Genomic DNA, 22,151 nt, shown 5'->3' on the forward strand with positions numbered 1-22,151 from the left:
ACTCTGAAATTATTTTAAAAATCATAAATGAAATCGGTTTTTTCTAGCCGAGATTTTTGGGATGTCACATCTAGGGGTGTTCACGGGGCGCTTCGGTTCGGATAGTAATAAAATTATGAACCATGATCACGGGGAGGGTACCTCATGCGCACTAACCGAAACTGAACCGTATTGACAAAAAAACCGAACCGAACCGAACCGTATGAAAGCGGGTAACCACGGTTCGGTTCACGGGTACCCGCTAAAATATAAAAAATTAAATTCAATTGAAACTACAAACTCCATTTTAGTTATCTCTTTCTTAAAATTAGTAAGTCAAAGAGTTTACAAAAAATATAATGAAGTTTAAAAAACGTAATGAGTTCAAATATCATATATTATAATTTGTATAATAAATACAATAATAAAAATAACAAGAAAATCAAATGAACATAGAATAACAAAATTGGAGTTGTCGATATGGATTTTTGTTTAGGTTATTGGACTCGTAGATCAATCAAAAAAATACTAATGAAATAATACTTTTTTTGCTTTGTGTATATATATATATATATATATATATATATATATATATATATATATATATATATATATATATAATCAAACGGTTCGGTTCGGGTAACCGCGGATACCTAGATATGAAAACCAAAAACCGACCCGTTGATATCCGGTTTTTTCGGTTTCGGTTTTTTTCGGTTACGGTTTTTTCGGTTTCGGAGTGGCCTGTTCGGCTCGGTTTTTCGGTTTTGCGGTTTTTTTGCACACCCCTAGTCACATCTTCTGAAAAACAAACAGCTGAGAATGGTCAAGTGCTGCGCGGCGCATTAATAAATGGTTTGAAGTGGTTTAAAAAAAAAAAAAAAAAAACAGCTTAGTGTATTAACCCATACTATAAAAACAAAAATCGCTGGCATTTCAATATCCTAATAATAAATAATTAAAAATCAAACAATACTACCACCACAACCAGGGCCGGCCCAATAGGGCGGGCAAGTTGGGCGACGGCCCCGGGCCTCACAACGATTTGGGACCCCAAAATTAATTTCTTTTCATATTATATATATATATATATATTGTAAACTCATTTCACAAAGTTTTCGGTTGTTGAGATGGTTACGAGCATGGTATTTTAGGCGCTTCACTTTCATTTGGTGTTGGTTCGAATATGTTAAATCACTTTTTAATTTGATCATATGCTTTTTCTCTATTTCTTATGTTTTTTATTTTATATAATAATGAGAGAGTATTTTTATAATTCTTTTTTATGTATTTTTTAATACTTTAAAGAACTTACTTGGTACCTTGACTTTAATGAATTGAAATCCAAATTATAAAATATAACCCTTATATTTTTTGTTATTATATATATAAAACAACCAAATTATAGAAATGTTCTTTTTAACTGTTATTGATTTTGACAAAAAAACCCAAACATATATTTCATTTAAATCTTTGCTGTTTGTAGGCTAATTATCAATCATAACTTTTATATATGCAATATTTTATTTTGCACCATCTTTTCATATATAATAACTATTATTTGTAGGTTTGGTAACATAAATCATAAAATAACCTACCGGTAAGATGGGTTATTCTTCAATGTTTTTTATAGTTTTCATCAACATAAGAAATTTCTTTTGTATTTTTTTTTCAAATACTCCTTTTTGTTTGTTTCCAAACATCAAACTCACCGTTTTTCAAAATGGTTCGGTTGTTAGATTGTTTGTTTTTTTTTTACTCGTATTCTATAAACACAATCTGTTTATATATATATATATATATATATATATATATATATATATATATATATATATATATATATATATATATATATATATATATATATATATATATAGTGTAATAACAAGTCCTCCATTACCCGTCTCCATAAACATCATTGTATTATCGTTATTACTAATTTTTGAAAGACCTTATTTTTTGTTTTTGCCCCGGATCTCAAATCGTCTTGGGACGGTCCTGACCACAACAACATCTAGGGCCTCTAATCCAATATCATGCATGGTTATATGTATAGGCTTATTGTATTGTGATATGTATTTTGATTAAAATTAGATGGAGTTTATATAACAAAAATTATTTATATGTTAAATAAAATATATTTGCATGTTGATTAAAATGAAAAAGTTTTATTTTTTATTTATATAAATATTACATTTTTTTTTGCCTTTTTATTTTATTTATGATAATTAATACAAAGATTAATAGATTTTTCTAAAATTTCACAAATAGTCCTTATGTGAAGTTTCAGAAATTTTCACAAATGGTCCTTATGACAACTTAACGTCTCTCTCTAACGAACGTTAGTCATAAGGACTATTTGCATGCGAAGTTTTCTCCAAAAGGACCATTCATTCAAAAAAATTTTAAAAAAAAAGTAAAATAAAAATGCAAACTGTTTTAGGAAAAAAATTAAAACAAGAAAACCATTTTTAAAGTTTTGTCAAAAAAAAAACAAAGTTAAAGACCAAACACATAAATTATCCTAAATCATAGGGATGATTCATGTAATTTACTTTTTTTTTTTTTTTCCCTATGATGAAAGAGCTTAAGTACGACGAAAATACCCATTTATGTCACCATTTCATGATGCCCCCATGTCAATTTGGAAAATGAGTTTATAGCTTTAGATAGTGAAGATGTCATTTTTTTCTAACTTTGTAGTACTACACAAGGAAATCCATGTGTATACAGATCATGGCATTTCCTCTAAATTATATTTCAAATCTCTTGATATATTTTCAAACCAAATGAAAAACATCAACAAATTCCATTCTTTTCAAAAATATTCTTCAAATCAAACCATAAAACGGGTATCCAAGAGATGGTTTTATTGATGCCTCACAAGTCGCAACAAACAAACATACTAAACAAGATAGAAACAACCACCACGTATTCTTTAATTAAAACACGTCATGCAAAATGGTTAGAATCTCAACTCCTAAAATTTATCAAAATCAAACATCATTGTTCTGTTGTTGGAAAGCTGCATCATATTCTTCCACATCATCATCATCATCATCATCATCTTCTTCACTACCAACATCATAAATACTGCTTCTCATCATTTTCAAATCACTTCTACCATCATCTTCATTGAAAAACTCACCACCAAATTTAATGTCACGATGTTTGACCAACAGCCAACGTAACAAACGGTCTTCTTTGTTTAAATAATGAAGCTCACTGTTAAAGCTTGGTGGGGTCATCATTGTCATTTGCATCAATTGGCCCTACGCCATCAACAATAAGGACAATGATTATATGTACATAGTACACATAGAGTAAAATATTGGAAATGACTAAAAGGACCACTTGGGGGGGAAGGTACATCGTACACCTTTGTTTTTTTATCATAATTGTTTCAATTTACATGTAGTTCGGGTAAATTTTTGTAACTTCAATTTTTTTTTTTTGTTGATTTATGTGTATTTTGTATGTTTTTCAATTGATAATTATGTAAGTGTTTGATTTGTGGATTTATAATATGCTTAATATGACAATAATAAGAGTAAACTTTAAAATTGGTCTCTGTGATGTGTGTTTTTTTTTTTTGTTTAGAGTCCAAAAATAAATTCTTTTCTAGGTTGTCAAGTTTGATAGCCTATTACTAAAATTTTGAAAATGACCATTATACCCCTCACTTTCATAATTTTAATTATTTATTATTATTTACTGTTATTATTATTATTAATAAGAGGCCATCTCATGACTACACACACAGAATAACAAGAAAAATAATACAAGACAAAATACAAAATGGTGGGTCCCATGGAAAAGAATACTATATAATTATAATGAGAGGCAAAATGGTCATTTTACAAGGGTTTAGCAGACTTAAAATCAGGGTGTTAAAGTCAGGGAGCAAAAACAAAATGAAACTCTCCAATAAGGACCATCCATAGAAAAAGATTGCTTTATGGACTACAAACAAAAAAACACACAAAACATTGGGACTAATTTTGCTGTTTAGTCCAACAGTTATTATAAACTGAACATATTATAAATTAATGGGCACTTCAATGAGGTGTGAAAGTGAAACTTAAATTTATATGCAATTTGGACCAATTTCAGATTTCATCCTAAAGATTATGCTGTCAATTCACCAGTTTTGTGTTCAGGTGTTGCCTTAACAACTTAAAATAGCAATTCATGCACTTCAAGTTTGATAGGTGTCATTGTGTCAACATAATCTCATGTGAAAATCACACAAACAGTTGAATAGTGTGTTTATACACACATGACCCTGTAATTAGACTACATTTTCAAGCTTAGCAAGAATCATGAAGAGGCTTTAGTAAGTTTAATTAACAGTTTCCCACTGGTTAGATACAAGTTTACAACTTGAGCAAGGCCTAAAACATAAATTAGCAAGTAGCATATATGTGCTGAGTTAAATAGTGGGAATGATCATGCAAGATTTATAGGAAATGTTGAAGTAAATGCAAGTGATTTACCTGATAGTATCTGCCATCAAGCTTCTTGATACCATAACCCAACTGAACTGTTCCAAGTGACTTTAGATCAGTGATAACGCCATTTCTTCTGTATACATGTTTCCCAACTCGAGAAACCAATTCTATAAGTGATTCCTTTTTAACAGCTGGCTTCAGCAATAGCATACAATCATATAGTGGCATCTTTCACCTTCTCCCCTTTCTGAAACCAGATTATGAACTGTATAACGTATACTAATTACTAAATTACCTCTTCATATGAACATAGATATGAAAACAACAAAGTTAGAGGCGAAGGAACAAATTTGGCACACACTCCGTCGAAACAAATGTAAATTGAGTTGAAATCGGAGATGCTGGTGTTGAACTTTCAATAAAATCCTTATCAATTTCGCATATGAATCTCGACATTTGTTAAAATAATACTAAACGAACCTCTTTTTTTGGAAGAAGAGACTTGCTAAAACTATGAAAATGAAAACCGAAGACAAGCAATGATTTAGATCTATGTCAGTGGATGTGACTATGCTCGTCTATTTAGTTGATGCTCGGAAAATTGTACAACGCATGTAGTCGATTAATATACGTGTGATAATCTTTTAACTGAGAATGCCTAATGAAATCTGAAACTGCGATAGAATAAAATGCATACCTTTGATTGTGAGGGACCTGATGCCGACGTTTTTGGGGCTTTGACGGAGATTATCTATCTAGGGTTTTGAAGCTTGGACTGACGAGAATGGCGGACCGACGAGTTGCTAAGGGTTATGTGTTCGAATTAGAGAAAACTGCATATGACCCCCTCTAACTTTAACAATATATCTATTTTCAACACTAAATCAATATGAACTTTTAATATGGTCCTGTCCAAAAAAGTTATGAAATTTGCTCCTAGTATACTTTAGTCATTTATGTTTTTTGAATATGAACTATTTTATGCCCAAAAAAAAAAAAAAAAAACATATTTCACTATTCACTCTTGATTCTCGTAACTTTTTTACTTTTCTGATTTATGTATTCAAGAACAAATCCATAAAATTGAGATTGAAAATATACATGTGTGCTCGAGAACAAACCCATAAAATCCAGAAACAAAACCCCAAGCACAAAAACACATAAATGTTGCTGAAAATCCATGTAAACAAACCTAAAAAGCTCCCGACCACATGAACATACACACAGTGGTGGAGGTAATAGGGGGAGAGGTGGGTGTTGAGCCCCCTTAATCCATTTCGTTTAATAGGATTATAAGTCTACAATCAGTTAAACTTTATTATATCTAAAACTCAACGATCATTTTAAGTCACTCTTATTTTAAAAACATGGATATGCCACTACACATACACTTCAAATGTGAACATCCCTAGTTCATCTCAGATCTTATATGAAAACTATTTTTATATTTTTGGTGTTCTTTATCAAACCCCATCCTAGAAATCAAGATTTTGTTGTTGGTTTTTAATCTTGTTCTTGTGTGTGTGTTCCAAAAAGCAAGAGTTTGTTGCTGTGTTTTTGTTTATGTTTCTATGTGCGTGGGTTTTTTAGTCAAAAATAGAGAGAGTTAATATATATATATATATATATATATATATATATATATATATATATATATATATATATATTGGATAAATAATACATATCTAGAAAATATTTTAGATAGTAAAAAACATTAAGAGAAAACTACTATTAAAATGCTCTAAAACTATGGACGAGTGTTAATTTACACATCTTGCAATCAATACTTACTATTTTTTTTACTCGAGATTTAATCCTACCAATTTTAATTTTATGTATTATAATACTAGGTGTGAGACCCATATATTACATGGGTTTAATTAAAAAAAATATGAAATTTAACAATTTGAAAATTTTGAATTTATAAGAAAAGTGAGAAAATTTTTGAATTATTAAAATTAATAAACTTTAATGTATTGAATACATTGCATATATAAAACATTTCTAATAAATACTTTACATATATATTACTTTACACATTAAATGTGGAATTTTAATTTAATAAAATGAAAAATACAATAAAATGACAAGTGGAAAATAGAAAATTTAAAAAGTCTAGAAAATGTCAAGTGTCTAAATGAAGGAGAAGATGACATGTGGCAAAAAAACCTTCATTTATTATAGTAGATATTTATTTTATAAAAAAAAAATATACCTTTTCCTTTTGTAAATATTATGTGCATAAATAAATAAATAATAACAAATTAGATGAAAGGGTTTTACTAAATATTTCACAAAAATAAAGGTAAATTGGTTAATTTTCAAAAACACTTTTTAAAGTCATCAATGATTAGAGATGATTTAATTTAATATGTTTTCGTTGATAAATTTACTAGGTGTGAAACCCGTATATTATACGGGTTGATTTAAAAAAAGATTAAACATTGAAGTGTAACATAAAATATTTTTTAATGTATAACTTTAAAATAAGAAATGAAGAAATGTATTTATTACAATTTAATATCATATATATGATATTCAATACTTTACATATATAAATATATGAATTTAATTTTAAAAATTGAAAAAACCAAAAATTGACAAGTGGATAATATTTATTTAAAAAATATCACAAAATGATAAGTGTAAAAACTCATAAGAGATTATATTTTGCAAAAAAAACCTTCATTTATTAAGGAAGATTGAAAAGATAAGTTAATATGTTTTCCTTGATGAAGTTATTGAAAAGATACGACAAATAAAAAAAAGCTAGAAAATGAGTCAATCGTTTTGGATACACTAAGCAACACTTGACATAAATCTAAACATCACATGAGTCGCAATAATTCAATAACATAATGTCTTTATGCAAAAAACAATTCTCTATTTAACCAAAAGATACAATCTTGAGATGAGCATAATGTATATACAAAGAAAGACTGTAAGCTCGTATATACCATTTTAGTACACATTTTTACAGTAATTGAAGGGATGTTTATGAACATGGAAATTGATCAAGACGCAATCAAAATGTAAAATTTACCAGAGATTTACCTCACAAGTGACTGTTTTCTTTCAAAAAAAAAAAAAAAAAATACCTTTCTATGTTGAAAGTATGCTATTCAAGAAACCCCTGACAACATCACCATAGATCAATCAACATTTATATGCATATCAATCAACACTTCTTAAAAAAAAGTCTTTTTTTACAACATGTAAAAGTGTAAATTTAAAAAGAAAAAAAAATGGTTTGTACTTGGCAAGTTTTGTGTGTAAGGCAGGTTGTACTATGTGTATTGGACTAAGACTGATGTCAATAAGACAAAAAGTGAAATTTTTTGTCCTCGTTGATGATTTTTTTTATGTAAAAGACATAAATGCCCCTCCTTATTGAAACAAAACCTAAACATCTACTTTTGAAAAACAAAACAGTGCAGTTCCCTAGAAATATTACTATGGTTAATAATGTCAATATTTAATCATGAAAATAAAAAGAAACTTACCAGAATCCTGAAGCTTTCTTAACTTGATCTCTGCAACAAGAGGGCAAGAATGTCATTAAAATATAATAAAAGGGTTTTCAGTTTTCACATAGTAATTATGTGTATGTGTATTATGTACCTTGTTTTTCCTTCAAATGCATCATTAACTTCATCTCCAGTTGGCCTACTAGGAAATGTTGACAAGATCACATATTTCTCTTTTCCATTTGCTTCATTTATCCTTTTAAACAGCTCATATCGATATGGATAAGCCATCCTGCAATTTTTTTTTTTATCCATATCACTACAATTTTCTATTTAAAAAATATATATATTATAAAAATTCTGCATATCTTATACAAGATATAACAGGTTTAATGTTTAAGTTACCTTAAAGCACCCATAATTGGATATTGTGTTCCTGAATAATAGAGAAGCCGAAACTGGTAGCATATTTCAAAAGATGCAGCATACTCCAGTCTTTTTTCTCTACCCATCGTCTAATTAATAAAATAAAATAAAATAAAAACTAACTTAGAAATTTGTCAGAATTATTGGATTAATGTTCCATGAAAAGCTCATAAGCTTAAAGAACTTACTTGCATAATACCACTTGATGCTGGTAAATCCTACAAATAAAAAGTTTTAATGGTGTGTATTAGTACCATTTTTATCAAGAAAGACACTACAATAGATCAATAAAAGGGTATTTTCGTAACTTAACATAACTTTCATTCCAAATATATATAGCAAAAAAAAAAAAGATATATATATACATTCAATACTCAAGGGACCAACCTTGAGTCTAGGGTTGATAAGAATGACCGGACGACTACCAGCAGCATCGGTCATTGCTCTAAGATCCTGCATTATCCAACATCATGACTTGTCAATTGACATTTATGCCCCCGACAATTGGTATGCGTTTGTTACACTTATGAGGATGAGGAGGGCATTCACGTCTTTTTGCACAGACGAAAAACAAGAGTGAGTCCATCTTTCACCTTGTTCCACCTTCTGGGTAGGACAAAATTTTGCAAGGTTTGTCCCGTTGACATCAGTCTCAGTCCTAGCCCAGTGCATGTCAAACACAGTACAACATGTTCTGTCAGATGCAGTACAACCTGTTCTGTTCTGTCATGTCATGTCATGTCATGTGTTAGTATTAAATATTTGATCCGAGGTTTTTACATCGATAATGCAATTTCCCATAGCATTTTGAGGAGCCACTAGAATGAAAATGTCATCTGCTTCATCAACATCTCTTCCACCTGTACAATGCCAAAAAAAGACATATATAGATCTTTAGCATTATAATACACTTTATCTCAATAATTTGAAACCCAACATTATTTATTTTTGCAAAAGAGTACCTATAGCACCAATGTTTATGAATGTCCCCATGGCTCCATCGTTACCCCAATCCATGTACTCCAAAATCTTTCTTGTTCCTGCCAGCTGTAATGGCATTCCTGCAAGTGCTCCTTCTCCCATGGATCCTTGAACAGAAACCTGCATGAAGATTGTTTCTTGAAATGTTTCTGATATGATTTAATTCCATCCATTACCCAATCAAACATGCCATGGAATGGAATCTCCAATTCCATTAGAACCATGATAAGCATACCTTAACACGCTTTCCATCATCTGAAAATGATAGAGCAAGAACCCTAACAAGTTCCATCAAAGTACCTATCCGATATACATCCTGTACATAAATATATAATTTATATTTATATTTTATAACAATTCAATTATTTGAGAAATGAAGTGTTCCTCACTGTGTTGGGGTTAAGCTCTGGAATATTGATCTCCACCTGCCAAATACAAGTTTATTCTTACATTAAACTTACAAAAAGAAGTTGTAAATTTTTTTAAAACTACTGGTTTTTTTTACATAGATGATTAGGCTTCAACATGTATTGAGTCTCAAATCTCAATAGTAGTAAACTGACCTTCACTCGAGTTTTTCCATCCTTGATAGCTCTTTGGGTAGCTTGAAGCACATCATTATAAAAGTAATCCCTAATTTCTCTAGAATGAGGGATGTTATTTAAGTTTGTAGGAATCCCTCTCCAGTTTTCCTATAAAAGGATAAGATTTTCAATGATGAGATTTAGGAGGGCATTCATGTCTTTTTCACAGTACAACATGTTCTCTTCTGTGTCATAATCTGTGTAACGATTATAAGTTTATAACCACATACCTTGGTTGAAGGCGACTTATTGAACTGGCTATCAAGTTTGCTTATATTTCCTGATTTAGTAAAAAACAAATGAAAACAAAACCATGTGATACAAATTCACATTTCAAAAACGTTCTAAAACTTGCCTGATTTTTCTGTCTCTTTCTCTTTCTCAACTTGCAAAAGCAAAGAGCTTATTTCTCCAAAAATTACATCTTTAGAACGGTTTCCATCAATCTAAAACAAAACGAAAGAACCACTAGTTACACCAAAAAAAAAAAAAAAAAGTAAAATCTATGTTTACATACCTTCTTCAAAAGGTCTGAATACGTTGATACAATCGCTTCCACATTCTTTTTATAAATCTGCAAACGCGATTTCACTTTTTCTTCAGTGTCATCAGGTCGAGTTATAAGTCTTGCTTTAATTTCCTCAGTTTCTGGAGGGAAATTCTTTATATGGTAAATCTTCCCTGTTTCAGGGTCCATTCTTCTACCAACACATCTATCAATTAGATTTTCATCAGGGACCTGCGTTTATGGGATTAAATTATAACTCATAAAGAATTAATAAAAACATATGTCTTAAGTTTATATTATAACTTACATCTAGAACAATGAACACATCTGGTCTGATCTTCATCTTCTCCAGAGATTCTGCTTGGGGAAAACTGCGTGGAAAACCATCTAAAAGCCATCCTTTTTGTTTTGTATCATCTCTTGAAAGTCGCCCAATCACCATCTGTAGAAAAAAAGTGTTTGTTTATCTAATTTGGAAAGAAAGCGAATGTGATTTAAGTTAGTGAAATGATATTATATACATTTGTGACAAGTTCATCTGGAACAAGGCGTCCTGAATTCATGAACTCTTTTGCTTGGTTTCCAATCTCAGAACCTGCTGCTACTTCACTTCTAAGTAGATCTCCGGTTGATATGTGCACCAATCCAAACTAGAACAAAAAAAACATAAAATTGGAGATATAAACAAGCACAAAAGAGGAATTTTTTTATGGGAACTCACCTTTTGAACAATCATCTCACACTGAGTCCCTTTGCCTGATGCAGGTGCCCCTGATATCATAACCTTCAAGGGCTCATTTTGTGAGCACCTCACCTTCAGTACCTATTGACAGTATGAGGCAGATAGTTGATATAATGAATCAAAAGAACAAAATGGGTGTTCTGATGTGATGAAATTTCCAGAAATATGTCATCCAATTAAAGGATTTATGTACCTCGGCAATGAAAAGAAGTGATTTCCAAAAGAAAACATAAACATGGGTAATGAAAGACTGACCTTTGTTCTTGGTGAGATATTGAAATGGGTATGCTTGTAAGCAATGACTTTAGGAAGGTTTTGGTGGTATTGAGAAGAAGAGTGCAATGATGAAGATGACGATGACGATGATGATAGTGTGAGAGATGAGGGGTGAAGAGTATAACCGGGAGGTGGTGTGAATCGGGTATTTTGGCAATTGAAAGAAGAAGTTGCAGGGTAGTTCAGCATGATGATGAAAGGGAAGGAGATTCTCTGCGATCGTGAGGAGAGAGGAGACTGGACTAAATTAACAGATAAACGGTCGCCACATATTCTTCAACATGTAGGGATCGCGTCACAGGCTCACAGCGTCAATTACTCTTCTAAGTAAAAAAAATAAAATTAAATAAAATAAAAGCTTTGTTTATAAATGTTTATTTTTATCAAAGTCCCGATTTTTTTTTTTTTTTGTTTATTTAATATTATTATCTATAAAAATCAAACTGACAAGCCATCCCAAACCAAAATTAGGAGGTTAGATTGTCATTTTAATCTATTTAATTTAAATGGTTAAATGGGTTAAAACGTCGAAACCCGTTTACATTTAATTAAATATGAACTAGGTGTGAGACCCGTATATTATACGGATTGATTTAAAAATAATTAAACTGAAAGTATAAAAATGAAATATTTTTAATGTACAATTTTAAAATAAGAAAGAAAAAAACATATTTATTACAATTTAATATCATATATATGATATTTAATACTTTACATATATAAGTATATGATTTTAATTAAAAATTAAAACAAACCAAAAATTGACAAGTGGATAATATTTATCTTAAAATTACCACAAAATGACAAGTGTCAATATCCATAAGAAATTGACAAGTGGCAAAAAAACCTTTATTTATTAAGGATAAATTGAGTCGGATAAAAATTATTAGATATGTTTTCAATGATTAGCCTATTTAATTTTAATTTATATTTAATATATTAATTATTAAAATATTATTATATATTAATCTAAAGATTAATTAATATTTTTTTTATGTTTTATGAAAATAAATAAAATCTTATTCTCATTTTTTTTACAACACTTGTTATTTTTTAAAATCATTTCAAAATTATATATTTTTTATTTTATTTGAATGATTTGTTTGTATTTGATTGTTTGTGAAGTGAAATTGTGCTTTTCCAATATTTTAAAATTTATTTAAGTTTGGAGTTAATTTAAGTAATGTAATCTTTATTTAGTTTTTTTATTTTTATTTTTAAATACGTTAACCCATGTTTAACCTATATAATTGATAAGTTGAGTTGGGAAATACATAAACATATCAACCTACTGACAATCTATTTATCCGAAAAGTTTGGTTGGGTTGAAAATGTCAATCCATTTAAATAAACATGTTGAATTGGGTTCAAATATTTAATCCAATTATTAAATAGGTTGTAACATCTGGTTTTCAGATATTTCCATTTTAGTCCTTGGTTTAATTAAAGTTTATATATTTGGCCCTTTATGTAAAACAAGCCTTGCATTTCAGCCCGTACGCTCGGCGTACATGAGGTACGCACAAATTACATGATCAAGCCTTGGAAACGTGGGACTCATGCTAGTACGTTGGGCGTACTTGTGGTACGTAGGTCGTACTAGCTCATCTCCTAAACCTTAAATTTAGGGGTTTGCTCCCTATTTAATCCATCTTATGCCTCTCTTAGAAATTTCTTATCAGCCTCCACTACTTGCAAACCCTAATCTCGAGCCTAAGCCTTGTGTGTGAAGATTTTGAAGCTTACTAGTCATTTTGGTGCTCTCTTGTTGAAGAAGAAGACTATTGAAGAAGGTAGTGTTGCTTGCAAGCTTGTGGATCCAGAAACTACCTCACCTTTTGCAACTTTTGAAGGCATAAAGTTTATACCTAGATGTGTTTCTTTCTAGATCTCTTAAATGGGTTATTATGAGCTTTTTGTCCCAAGCTTGGATATTTGTGAGTACGGTGTACTCTAAAGCACATTAGTTATCCTTTCATATGTTTTAGGTCTTGTAGATTCATAAAAATGTTTGCTTGAAGGTCCTTTTCTTCCTATGCAAGAGTGTAATGGTTTTGGGATTGATTTAAGTTAGGGTTTTAAGGTTTAAGCTTATTTTCAACCATGCAAAGGCTTAAAGTTATGAACTTTATGGATTAAGACGTTCTATAGAGGTCAGATCTATGTTTGAATTACAAGTCTTACTGATTAAGGATTTTGAGGTTTAAGCTTATTTCAACCTAGGGTCTTGAGAGGATGACTTGAGATAAATACGGGTTGGTGTGGAAAGTAGTATTAGGCCCATACTACTGAAAGCACTGGATACGTACGTGGCTCAAGAAGGAATCTTAAGGAACTAAGGAGCTTACAAGAATGTGTGGATGTTTGTGTATGCACTTTAGCCTGATTCTGATGATTTTCTTGTGTGTTTTAATATGGTGGTTACTCGAGGTTCAGGTTCCAATGACCCCGAGAGGTCAAGTGCCAGTAATGATGAGATCCATATGATTGTTGTTGCGGAGGTGGCAACGGCGATCAGAGGTGTAAAGTCCCTATTCTGCTTGTGTATCAGTCAGATCCGTTTGATGGTGCGGAATCCCAATCAAACGGATGATATCAGATAAAATAAGAACAGAAGGAAAAGAAGAATAATATGAATCTTTGTATGTATTGATATGAATTATGATCCGAATACAAAAGATTCACATACACATAAAAGCTCTTGTTTCTCTCTGGCCGTAAACTCCTTCTAGTTCAACAACCTTTACTCCTCACCCTAACACGTCTATTTATGCTTGAATATGGGTCGGACACACATGGACCGTAAATGAGTTTACGGTCGTAAGGTGTTTACGGCCGTAAACTCAGCCGTAAACTAGGCCATAAATTCATAAATATTACACAAAAATATAATTGCCCAGAAAAGTAAAGTATAAACCATATTTTGACCCAAAAATCTCCCCCTTGGTTTATAACTTTCTTTTCTTAATTGACCCAACAAGCTCCCCCTAAAAAGTAGCTAGCTTTCTTGATAATCTTCATTGGGAGCTTTGGCTTCAGCTTTAATCTTCAAATTCTTCACAGCATCACGATGAGCATATGAATCTTCAATGAATGACTTCATCTTGAGCAATTGAGCCTTTCTTCAAAATTTGGCATTGAACGCACATTGGGTGAGGAGGCTTGACGTACTGATTCTTGAAAGATAGCGCTTTCAGCTTAAGAATCTTCAGAGAAAACATCAGAGATAACAAATCTTCTGGATCACTTCAGCAGGTACAACGATAGCAGCAGACTGATTGAGAATGCTTCAATGCAATCCGTCACATAATCTTCAATTTTAGCTTCACCTTGCTTCTGGGGTTAAAGGATTTAATGTTAAAAGAATAATCTTCATTTCTTGCTCCTTCGAATGCGAATCTTCGATGCTCGCGGACGAGGCTTTGGCTCAGAAATCTTCAACACAAACTTCATGAGTCTTATCTATACCTGAAATCACTTTTCAAGACAATACAAAACTAAAAGAAAACTTAGCACACAAATTAAAACGAAAACAAAAATATTTTTCGATTTTTTATTATATTTCTGAACAAGAAACTAAACAGAAATAACACTATTTTGGATTTTTAATTTTTCTGATTTTTCTTTGTTATTTTTATTTTCATTATTTTTAATTTTTAATTTTTCCCTAATATTTAAATTAGAAGAAACCATGACAAATTTAAAAAAAATAAAATTTATATCTAACTTTAAGAGTGATTTGGGATCAAAGTTTTTAGACAACCTTTATCCACTTGTCGGTACCTTCTATCTTCACGTCTTTGTCTGGTCGATCGTCGGTATTGTGGTCCACTTAAACACGAAAAATTGTGATAAATTTAGGACATACTGTTTGTTACAAGACAGGATGAACTTAAAATCCTAAAATTACATCTGATATTAATTTCTTAGATACTATATCTTAAGGACCATTCAACTAACGATGACCAGGGATATTGTTGTCCACCTAAATCGAGCAGCGAGATCTACAGACAATCTGTATTTGTTCAATTTTAAGTGTACTAGAACGTGTTTCCCACTTCCTAATATGCCCCAGCCATCATGAACTTCCAGAGTACTCCTTACACCGGGTGAGCAGACAATCATTCAGAGAGAAGATATATTCAGAATTCACTAACTTATTACTTTAGAGGGATTGAGAAGTAGAAAGTTGCATATGCTGTGTACCAGGTCGGATTTGAGGTCACGCAAAGGAGGCAACATATGGCTAACAGATAAGAAGAATTTCATATATATAGCATGCAGAGAGATAGAGTTGCATATGTTGCAATCCAGGTCGGATCTCTTCCAATCACGCAAAGGGTGCAACATATGACTAACAGACAGAGAGAAAGAAAATGATATTCTACAGACCTAATTTATCAGAATTTACCAGTCGCCCCATCCAACCGGAATTAAGGATAGAATCCGCACATCGAGGAAAAATTAAACCACGGTTCCAAGTACGGGTTCATTTAATGTGACGAGTAGATTCCCATATATATCTCCCTGCTCAACCTATCCGAGCGTCGTATTGTCAGGCTGAACGTATCTAACTAGGTCAAGATTTGTCAAGTCTATAAATTTCCTAAGTTCAACTCTAGCTAGTCAAGTCCATTTAGAATCTTCCGTGCCTACCGACGCATCAAACCAGAGCATAGACCCTTCAACTTTGGGTACGTTACGCAAACTCAGGTTGCCTGTTATCACTTGATAATTTCATTTCCCAAAACATCTCCCTCAAGCACATTTCATTTACACCATTTTTTTAAAATTTTTTAATTTTGTAATGTTTTTTGATTTTTTTAATTTTTGTTTTGTTTTTATTTCTCCCCCTAAATTTGTGCATAGAAGAGAAAAAAAAGTAAATGCGCAAATTTAAACTATCCTAAAACAAAAATTAGTCTTTAAAGCGAATTAGTTTAAGAAAAACACAGGAGTATAGAGAGGAAAACGCAAACCGTAATTCACCGATTGAATTTGCATTCAGAAGGTCTGAGAACAGCACGCGTAATCTCAGAACAGATCCGAAAATTCTTTACGTCATTAGGCACTAACCCCGTGAGTGATCACTTCTTTTCTTCACTTCCCGCAAAGGACATATACTCCCAAACTATGTTCTGAGTGTTGTATAGTTGAGAGATACCTCCTATCATGTGCCTAGAACAGCTACTACCAAAACACCAAAGTCTGATGATATGCCTCCATAGCTGCTCCGACACAGAGCGGGATTAGTTGGTCTTTGGAACCCAGTCCATTTTAAAACTGGGTCGACCTTTGTCATCCTTGCACGTTACTCTCTCCCAAGACATGTGTGACATCCCCAAAATCTTGGCCAGAAAAGACCGATTTTCATTTATGCTTTTAAATATTTTCAGAGTAAATCCTTTTGATTTGAAAGAGTTGCGGAATTTGTTCCCAAAAACAAAACATGATAAAACAATGTTTACCAAAGCATTTCATAAAAGAAATGTATTTTTCATTATATAATCAAAACTCGGGGTGTCATGTTCCGATATAGACCAATAAGCATAAACGAATACATTACAAGTCATATAACAAATATAAACATATGCAGACTTGTAAACAAAACAACTTGATGGTTCATCCATCTTACGCCCTTGCGCCACTTCCTGTAATACAAATAAAACTGAGTGGGTCAGGCTTGGGAGCCTGGTGAGCATATAGAGTTTTCAACCCACAATAAACAATTAAATTAATTATTATCAACCAACAATAACCCAGTTACCCATTCCCATTATTCTCACTTTACGTCCCTAATATAACTAACACAAGGGACCTAATCTAAGAATATTTTCATCGGGGTGACAACACATGCTGCGGGGGTTCCTCAGCAATATAAGTCAAATAAGGCAACCATGAGGGGGATGGAATACAGCGAATGAACACCCAAGTTCATTAACACCTACAGGTTATGAGCCTGCTAGCGTTCCACTGGACTGTCTAGAAAAGTCCGTGGTCGTCATCTAAATTCCGCTAGATGACTGGATCAAAACAACAACGAGGCCTCTCATCTGTTTATTACACACCAACTATCTACCCATGTTCTACCCAACATATTAGTAGATAAAAACATACATTTCTATACATATTTTCAAAACCTGTATAGCATGCTTGATCAAAACATTTTCCATATAACAGATGAGGCACACACACATAACACATATTTCATATAGAAATAATCATATCTGTAAGACAGAAGAAAGTGAATATACATTCACACACATAACAACAAAATATACACATAACACGTATCTCGTATAAAACACTTCATAGTTATACGTTATGAGAAAGTAACAACGCATTCACACGTATAAACGACAATAAACTTAATACCCTCGAACCATACTTGTATTATTATTGCGTTTATGAAAGGTAGTATACACTCACTTGATCAGAAGATGATCGGACAGCACTACGGCTTGCAAAAGTAGTAATCCGCAGCAGATCTGGAAGATCTCTACGAAAATCGAACTTCTCGCGGGCAGAGCTTCGACTCGGAGACCGCACTTCTCGGGATCTTCGAGATCTCGGGACTCGCTTCGGGACTCGGGAATATTACCGGGGCTTCGGGATGGCTTCGGGGGTAAAAACGCAGAGCTTCGGCACAAAAACGAGAGGAAATTAGCAATTTGGCCGGCTGCCCTCGCATCCTATTTATAGGAGGCTGGGAGCTCCTCGTACGCGGGGCGTACATGCGTACGCCGGGCGTACGTGCCTCAGAAACGTAAGCGCATGCGTTATCCGAAGTGTCGACACTCTTCGGAGTATGCGGGGCGTACTCACTTATGCGGCGCGTAAGTCGGATCAGACCTGTGACTCGCCTTCGGATAATGCTTCCGAATTTTGATTTAAAAATAAATACAAATTAATTAATAAACTTCGGAAATTCATATCTTCTTCATATGAACTCCGTTTTCGACGTTCTTTATATCCACGGAAAGGTGAGACTATGCTTTACGACTTTCGTTTAGACTCCGTCGGCTGATTTTGATTTTATTTTTATTATTTATTTTTAATAGGTCGGGACAGAAAATTTCGTTATAAATTCATAACTTCTTCGTTTGACGTCCGTTCTCGCCTAACTTTTTATCGCTTTGATGCTAACAACGAGATCTTCAATTCTCATTTAGATCACTAAGGATAAATATCGCTTTAACGTAAATTTCACTTTTTACGTTATTCAGCGTTGCCGGTTCTGTCGCGAAACTTCGACAGGTCATAACTTCCTCGTTATAACTCGGATTTCGACATTCTTTATATCTCCGGAAACCTTGTTTCAACTACTACAACATTATCTAAAGATATCAAGTTTATATTACACTTAAATTTTGACGCTTATTTTTATTCTTAATTAATCAAACCACATAATTAAGCAATTAAGCACAAAACACATAATACTCAAATAATACAATCTTATTATTTCAGAACGGGTTACAAAGGTTAACCTAGACCATTACATTGCTAAAAATGGCAAGCCCAAAAACACAGGTGTTATAATTCTCTCCACCTTAGAATGATTCCGTCCCCGGAATCACATATCAACAAACAAATGCGGGTAGCGACTCCTCATGTCACTCTCCGTCTCCCAGGTGAGATTCGGCCCATTCGTGTGTTTCCATCGGACAAGCACTAACTCGACCATCTTGTGTCGCAACTTCTTAGTCTTTCGGTCAACAATTGCCTCTGGTTCTTCAATCAACCTTTTGTTCTCATCGATTCTCAATTCAGAAATTGGAATTATATCGGGAACTTCTCCCGTGAACTTTCTCAAATAACACACATGAAAAGTGTTGTGAATTCCATTCAGTTCTTCGGGTAATTCGAGCTTGTAAGCTTGGTTCCCAATCCTCTGAAGAACTTTAAACGGTCCAATAAACCTTGGACTCAACTTTCCCCTTTTACCAACTCTTATAAGTCCCTTCCACGGCGAGACTTTAAGCAAAACCGAATCCCCAACTTCAAAAGTCGTCGGTCTTTGCTTTTTGTCAGCATAACTCTTTTGACGATCTTGAGCTGCTAACATTCTTTCCCTAATTATTTTCAACTTTTCAGCAGTCTGATGAACCATCTCCGGTCCCATAAACTGCTTTTCCCCAGCCTCAAGCCAACAAGACGGCGTACAACACTTCTGTCCATACAAAGCTTGGTAAGGTGCCATCTTAATGCTCGAGTGAAAACTATTGTTATAGGAAAATTCTACCAACGGTAAATGTTCATCCCAATTACCTAGGAATTCCAAGGTACATGCTCTCAGCATATCTTCAAGTGTTTGTATCGTTCTTTCACTCTGACCATCAGTCTGCGGATGGTAAGCTGTACTTAAACATAACTTGGTACCTATTTCCTCTTGTAGACATTTCCAAAACCTTGAGGTGAAACGACTATCACGATCCGATACAATCATTAATGGAACACCGTGAAGTCTCACAATTTCCTTCACATAAGAATTCGCAAGCTTTTCCATAGACCATTTCTCCCTGGCTGCTATGAAATGCGCACTCTTAGTGAATCGATCAACGACCACCCAAATCATGTCGTGACCATTATTTGTTCTGGGTAGTTTAGTGACAAAATCCATAGCAATGTCTTCCCATTTACCCATAGGCACAGGTAAAGGTTCTAAACTCCCATACGGTTTCTGATGTTGTGTCTTGACTCTTGCACAAGTCACACACTTGGCCACATACTTTGCAACATCAAGCTTCATCGTCGGCCACCAGTAGTAGGGTTTCAGGTCCCTATACATTTTAGTGCTACCGGGATGAATCGAATACATGGTCTTGTGAGCTTCTTCCATCAGAAGATCTCTAATTCCTCCTGACTTAGGTACCCAAATACGATCTTGGAATACCTTCAGTCCATGACCGTTTGTACCAAACACCAACGTTTTACCCAAACGTTCCTCCTTTCGGTCATTTTTCTTTTCAGAAGCTTCCTCTTGAGCTTTCTTTATACTTTCCACAATGGTCGAGACAACTTCAATTCTCAACGCTCTTAGCCTTTTCCTTTCAAGATTGACTTTCCGACTGAGAGCATCAACAACAACATTAGCTTTACCGGGATGGTAAAGTATCTCACAGTCGTAGTCCTTGAGTAATTCTAGCCAGCATCGTTGCCTCATATTCAATTCCTTTTGATTAAAGAGATATTGGAGACTCTTATGATCAGTGAAAAGTTTGCACTTTGTGCCATAGAGGTAATGCCTCCATATTTTCATAGCGAAAACTACCGCTGCCAACTCCAAATCATGAGTCGGGTAATTCTTTTCATGCTCCTTCAGCTGTCGAGACGCATATGCTATCACCTTTTCTCTTTGGGTTAAAACACAACCCAATCCAACCCCAGGCGCATCGCTATAAACAGCGAAGTCTTCAACTCCATCGGGTAGAGAAAGTATCGGTGCCTCGCATAGTTTCTTCTTTAGCTTCTCGAATGCTTCTTTATGCTTCTCACTCCAAGCATAAGCAGCTCCTTTGTGGGTCAAAGCTGTCAATGGAGTAGCAATCGAAGAAAAGCCTTGGATAAACCTTCGGTAATATCTGGCTAATCCTAAAAAGCTTCGGATCTCCGTGGGACTTTTCGGTTGTTCCCACTTCATTACAGCTTCAATCTTTGCTGGATCAACCATTATCCCTTCTTGGTTGACCACGTGACCCAAGAATTGGACTTCACGAATCCAAAAATCACATTTGGAGAACTTAGCATACAACTTCTCCTTCTTCAAAACTTCTAACACTTCTCGCAAGTGTCTGCCATGCTCCTCCTGGCTTTTTGAGTAAATCAGAATGTCGTCGATGAACACTATCACAGATTTATCAAGGAACGGATTACAAACCCTATTCATTAAATCCATGAATGCTACCGGAGCATTGGTTAGTCCAAACGACATAACCAAGAACTCGTAGTGTCCATATCTAGTTCTGAACGCAGTCTTCTCTATATCCTGCTCTCTTACTTTCAGCTGATGATATCCTGACCTTAGATCGATCTTCGAGAAATAGCTCGAACCTTGCAATTGATCAAATAGGTCATCAATCCTTGGCAACGGATATCTATTCTTTATTGTTGCATTGTTCAGCTCTCTGTAATCAATGCACATTCTCATACTTCCATCTTTCTTCTTCACGAATAACACCGGAGCTCCCCAGGGCGATGAACTAGGTCTAATGAAACCTTTGTCCAACAACTCTTGAAGTTGCATCATCAGCTCCTTCATCTCCGTTGGTGCTAATCGATAAGGTGCTTTTGCTATTGGCGTGGTTCCTGGTAGCAAGTCTATTCTGAACTCTACTTGTCTATCAGGTGGTAATCTAGGAAGATCTTCGGGAAATACTTTCGGATAATCACACACCACAGGAATACTCTGCATCACCTTCTTCTCCTTCTTTGCATCAATTACGAATGCTAAATATGATGTACATCCATTGGTCAAACACTTTCTGGCTTTCATTAGGGAAATGATTCCAGAATTCACTCGGTGTTTGTCCCCATACACCATAAACGATTCCTTCCCAGGCGGGTTTACTTTAACAATATTCTTCTTGCATAAAATTTCGGCATCATTAGCGCTGAGCCAATCCATTCTCAACACGATGTCGAAACCGTTAAGTTCGATAGGCAATAATTCCTCGCAGAACTTATTCCCATTCAAGTCAATTAAGATGTTTTTCATACGATGGCTAACAGGTACAAACT

The 22,151-nt window shown here is 33.6% G+C and overlaps 2 protein-coding genes across 3 annotated transcripts; both read right to left on the bottom strand.

Moving 5' to 3' along the window:
* Nucleotides 1-2,823: 2,823 nt before the first annotated feature.
* LOC144998348 (Translation elongation factor EF1B/ribosomal protein S6 family protein) lies at nt 2,824-5,269 on the bottom strand. 2 transcript variants are annotated; one of them, XM_078958132.1, is made up of 3 exons: nt 5,128-5,269; nt 4,476-4,677; nt 2,824-3,251 (listed from the first exon to the last, which is right to left on the bottom strand). In XM_078958132.1, exons 2-3 carry the CDS (start codon nt 4,656-4,658, stop codon nt 2,976-2,978), a joined length of 459 nt encoding a protein of 152 aa, XP_078814258.1. In that variant the 5' UTR covers nt 4,659-4,677; nt 5,128-5,269; the 3' UTR covers nt 2,824-2,975. The 2 variants fall into 2 exon arrangements, with proteins under 2 accessions (XP_078814258.1, XP_078814259.1); XM_078958133.1 differs by having other exon boundaries at nt 4,476-4,695; nt 5,128-5,257.
* A 2,047-nt stretch (nt 5,270-7,316) lies between these two features.
* On the bottom strand, nt 7,317-11,687 carry LOC144997921 (adenylate kinase family protein). Its single transcript, XM_078957791.1, has 18 exons — nt 11,394-11,687; nt 11,118-11,219; nt 10,918-11,046; nt 10,704-10,838; nt 10,406-10,627; nt 10,244-10,334; nt 10,119-10,168; nt 9,868-9,996; nt 9,694-9,729; nt 9,540-9,620; nt 9,286-9,424; nt 9,104-9,183; nt 8,711-8,776; nt 8,512-8,541; nt 8,303-8,412; nt 8,052-8,189; nt 7,934-7,963; nt 7,317-7,563 (listed from the first exon to the last, which is right to left on the bottom strand). Exons 1-18 carry the CDS (start codon nt 11,601-11,603, stop codon nt 7,533-7,535), a joined length of 1,809 nt encoding a protein of 602 aa, XP_078813917.1. The 5' UTR covers nt 11,604-11,687; the 3' UTR covers nt 7,317-7,532.
* Nucleotides 11,688-22,151: the final 10,464 nt, after the last annotated feature.

This window comes from Lactuca saligna, chromosome 5, assembly GCF_052625555.1.
Source record: "Lactuca saligna cultivar CGN05327 chromosome 5, ASM5262555v1, whole genome shotgun sequence".
Taxonomy (NCBI): Eukaryota; Viridiplantae; Streptophyta; class Magnoliopsida; order Asterales; family Asteraceae; genus Lactuca; species Lactuca saligna.

Coding starts and splice junctions, on each gene's coding strand:
- LOC144997921 (XM_078957791.1), bottom strand. CDS start 11,603: ATGCTGAACTACCCTGCAACTTCTTCTTTCAATTGCCAAAATACCCGA. Junction 10,628..10,703: donor ATGTGTTCATTGTTCTAGAT/GTAAGTTATAAT, acceptor CCATAAACGCAG/GTCCCTGATGAAAATCTAAT. Junction 9,184..9,285: donor CATAAACATTGGTGCTATAG/GTACTCTTTTGC, acceptor GGCATTGTACAG/GTGGAAGAGATGTTGATGAA.
- LOC144998348 (XM_078958132.1), bottom strand. CDS start 4,658: ATGCCACTATATGATTGTATGCTATTGCTGAAGCCAGCTGTTAAAAAG. Junction 3,252..4,475: donor TTGATGGCAGATACTATCAG/GTAAATCACTTG, acceptor TTGATGGCGTAG/GGCCAATTGATGCAAATGAC.